The sequence below is a fragment of the Onychostruthus taczanowskii genome, unplaced genomic scaffold (assembly GCF_017590055.1).
Source record: "Onychostruthus taczanowskii isolate IOZ18803 unplaced genomic scaffold, ASM1759005v1 scaffold939, whole genome shotgun sequence".
Taxonomy (NCBI): domain Eukaryota; kingdom Metazoa; phylum Chordata; class Aves; order Passeriformes; family Passeridae; genus Onychostruthus; species Onychostruthus taczanowskii.
In genome coordinates this window covers 1-3,997 of record NW_024507424.1, presented here as the reverse complement: position 1 = coordinate 3,997, position 3,997 = coordinate 1, and the positions used below count along the sequence as shown (strand labels likewise).

The 3,997-nt window shown below is 54.7% G+C and overlaps 1 protein-coding gene across 1 annotated transcript; it reads right to left on the bottom strand.

Annotated features, from left to right (window-relative positions):
- Window positions 1–361: 361 nt before the first annotated feature.
- Window positions 362–3,792, bottom strand: LOC121347813 (serine/threonine-protein kinase PAK 3-like; the record flags this gene model as incomplete). The annotated part of the gene is given in 6 exon segments (XM_041426731.1): window positions 362–466; window positions 916–1,053; window positions 1,712–1,908; window positions 2,316–2,415; window positions 2,808–2,925; window positions 3,683–3,792. Coding segments are annotated over 6 exon segments (753 nt in total), but the record flags the coding sequence as incomplete, so codon positions are not given.
- Between the last annotated feature and the right edge of the window lie 205 nt (window positions 3,793–3,997).

Here is a 3,997-nt window from a genome sequence, read left to right as displayed (position 1 = left end):
TCGGGTGCAGCCCAGGAGGCTCCAAGCGCCTCCTTCCAGGCTGACTCTGCAGATGCCGAGGCTGCTCTGGACTCTGCCAGGGCTCTGCTGGGCTCAGCTCTGGGCCAGGCTGGGCCCGCTCTCCCCTCACATTGCTGCGGGCAGCTGGGCCACAGCGGGAGAAGGAAGGCACACCTCAAGGGAGCTGAGGTTTAAGAGAGTTTTTATTCAAACAACTGCCATAACAAACAGGCTGGCATCAGAACCATAACCAACAGGCTGTGCTAACTACCATAACTAACTAGCAGTGCTAACTACCATGACCAACTAGCAGTGCTAACTACCATAACTAACTAGTTGTGCTAACTAGGGTAACAAGAAGCTGTCCTCAAGTGCTTCATCTCCTCCGCTGCTCCCTCCGTTGCTTGGCTGCAGTGATCAGAGGGGTCAGGCTGCAGAGAGGCTTGGCTGATGATAAAAATGGGTGCTGCCCAAGGGATAGAAAAGAAAGAAATGAACTGTTACTTTCCAGAGTCAAGTTCCTCACAGGCTCTGTTGCAACAGGACAAAGGGAAATGGTTTGAAACTCAGGAGAGGGAAGCAGGCTCAGAGTAGATCTAAGGAAGAATTTTTAACCAGGAGAGTGGGGAAACAGTGGCAGAAGGTGCCCAGAGCTGTGGGAGGTGCCTCCTCCCTGGGAACATCCCAGCTCAGGTCAGGCAGGGCTCTGAGCGCCCTGAGCTGCTGGAAGATGTCCCTGCTCGTTGTGGGGCAGCAGGTCCAGGTGAGCTGGAAAGGAGCCTGCCAAGGCAGAGCAGGCGAGGATTCTGCTGGCTCTGCGTGTGGAAAGCAGCGAGACTGGAGACGATGGGAGGGGGCCCCAGAAGAAAACCCCTCCCTGGCGCTGCTGCTTCCCCTGCAGCCCTTGGCATTCACCTGCAGCAGCTCCTGGGCAGCCCAGCGCCGCTCCTCGTCCGGCTCCAGGCTGCACTCGAGGAAGTCCCGCAGCAGAGCCGACAGGCGCCTGGGCTCCTGCAGCTGCGGGGTCCCGTTCTGCCGGATCAGAGCGCGAGCCTGCGGGGAAAGCAAACTCCGCGCTCTGCCAGCTTCCTTCACACCCACACGTGCTCACATCGACCCAGGTGCTCGGCCCCAGCTCCAGGGGCACTTGCCTCCCTGGCAGAGATGCTGCTCAGAGCTCATTTTTCTCTGCCACCCAAAAACCCAAACCCCGGTGCTGCCACGGCCATCGCAACATCCAAATGATCTCGCCTGGAGAGCCAGTTTCATTGGCTGGCTTTGTTAGTGGGAACCTCCATCAGAAGTAGCACATTTTGCTTCTCCAAATGTGGACACCAGCTTTACAGGCCATTTTCAAGAGTCTGGGTGGTCTGCCTGTGTTATTTCAGAGGATTCTTACATCAAGTGCATCTCTGCAGTGCCACTGAGACTCAAGTAAATGCATTCCTGATGCCCCATCCCAGAAAGTGCCAGGCAAGAAACAGGAGGTTTGTGATGCTGAAAGCTCAGGCTTGGTGACATGGACAAAGTAGCTTGGACTAGGAAATAAATATGTTAGACTTTGGGGATGTTAAACCATCATCTTCATATTTTTGACAAGTTTCCCAGTGAGGTGAATCGGGAGGGAAATCATCTCGCAAAACCTCTTTTAGAAGCTCCTGCAGAAAACTTGTTGGGTTTGGGGGTGGGATTTGGGGTTGGTGCCTCTTACCATGGCCGCCGTTTCCCTGAAGTAAGGAGGTTCTCCTTCCACCATCTCGATGGTCACGATGCCGAAGGACCAGATGTCCACCTTGGGGCCATAAGGAGATCTGGTCACAACTTCTGGGGCCATCCAGTGAGCAGTGCCCACCATGGAGCTGCGCTGGTCCTGCTCAGGGCTGAGCTGAGCGCAGAGGCCAAAATCGGCTGAGGACAGAAACAAACACTGTCAAAGGCAGCTGCAATGAGGAAACCAAGCACAAAGACTCCCCACCCTCAGCCTGAGAATGCAGTAGTGAAGTCAGCTGGAAAAGTCCAGCGAAGGAAAGATGGAAGCGGACCCTTCCAGAAAGCCTCAGCTTTCGTGCAGTGGCTGTTACTGATTCCCTTGAAGCTTTAGATTCCCACTGCTGCCCCTCTGGAAGGGCCAGAGCCAGAGCAGAGTCACTGCTGACAGCCTGCTCCTCTGCTGAGCTCTGTGCACGGGCAGCCGCTCTCAGCTGGCAGCAGGGCCGGGCAGTGCCCCCAGCAGCCCTTGTGGGGCTCTGGCCGTCACTGGGAAGCAGCCCCACAGCCGCAGCCCGGGAGCGCCGTGCCTGGCCAGGAACACCCACCCAGCCTGACAGAGCCGTCCATCCCCAGGAGGATGTTGGAGCTCTTCACATCCCTGTGGATCACCCGGCTGGAATGGAGGAAATCTAGGCCCTGCAGACACTGGGAGAGAACAAGAAACATGAGGGCAAAAACCAGTGGCTGGAATAAATCCCACAAGAAAGGACAGTTTAGAATTCTGCCAGCAGCAGCTTTGCTGGGACAGGCCAGGAGTGCAGTGCACACAAGCTCCAGGCAAACGGTTCAAGGCAAAGCTGAGAACAGCAAATCAAATCCAAAACAGACAGAGAGTACCACAAGAGCAGGAGAGAGAGCAAGAACAGAGTAGAAGTGCAGTGATGCTGGCAGGCCGTTCACTGCAGAGGCTCTTTCTTCTCCAGCTCATCAAAACAACAGAGAAACAAAGCCCTGAGCATGGAGCCACTCCTGTTCTCACAGCTGTTTGGAAGAACCATCGTGTCCAAGGCATGGGAGTGACAAGCAGGATCCCTCACCTCCCGACTGACAGCTGCCATCTCTCCTTCAGCCATGCGTGTCTGTCTGACAACGTCCTGCAAAGTTCCTCCATCCATGTATTCCATCACCAGCCAGAGATCTCCACCAACAAGGAAGCTGGGAGAGGAAAACAATGGCATGGAGATGAATGTGCAGTGCTCCATTCCCCCATGGAAAAGCCTGGAGTGGAGTTTTGTTTCCAGGTCACTTGTCAGTGAGGACAGAATCAGATGGAGAGACATTCCTGCCAGGCTGCCCAGCCCTTGGGATCTGCACAGTCTGAAGGAGAAGGAGACACCTGTGAGAAAGGAGAGGCCTTAGATGACAAGCAGGTGAAAAATGCAGTTTGGCAACAGCCCAGATCAATGTGGAACCACAACACTTGGCCCCAGCTGGTTCAGCTTCTGAACTCATCAGTTCCACCATTCCCTCCAGAACAAGGCAACACAACTGCCAGGGTTATCCAGGGGAGGAGGCCGTGCAGCACTTGGGACAAAAGCAGTCAGAAACCCTTTCAGAAAGTCCCTTCAGAAACAGGCAAGGCCAGTGAAAAATGGGCAAACGAGGCATTTCTGGAAACAAGAGCCTGGTCTTCCTGGCATCTGTGGCAATGGGAAAGGGCTGGGAAGAAGAAGCCAAGGAAAATAATTTCTGCTGTGGTTTATCAGCACTTGCTGGAAGACACAGCAAACGGGGTCAGCTTGAAGGAAAAAGCAAACCAAAGCAACAAAAGCACATGGAGGGAGTGAACTGCCAGGCTGTTGTTTTGGGAAGACATGGCTGGCTCAGGCATTTCCAAAACAGGCTACAGACTACGGATGCCAGGAAAGGTTAACACAGGGCCCGGGCACGGGATAAGAGCTGAAGCACTCACCTGTCCAGAAAGTTGACAATGTTGGGGTTCTTCTTGTCCTTCAGGAGCAGTATCTCATTCACAGCTCATTGCCTGTTCTGCCCTGTGAGACTCATTTTCTTGATGGCCACCTGAAGGGACATGGCAGACCTGGAACTGGAGGAGTCTGTGGCAGGAGGCCACAGCAAACACGGAGCGAGTCTTTTTGGAGCGACGGAGCCGGGCTGTGCCAAACTGCCTTGGCATGGGACACCAGAGCTCAGCAGGTGCCATTCCCACAGCCCATTGCTCTGCTGCCTGGGGCTGCTCACAGGACACATGGCCAGAGACATTTGG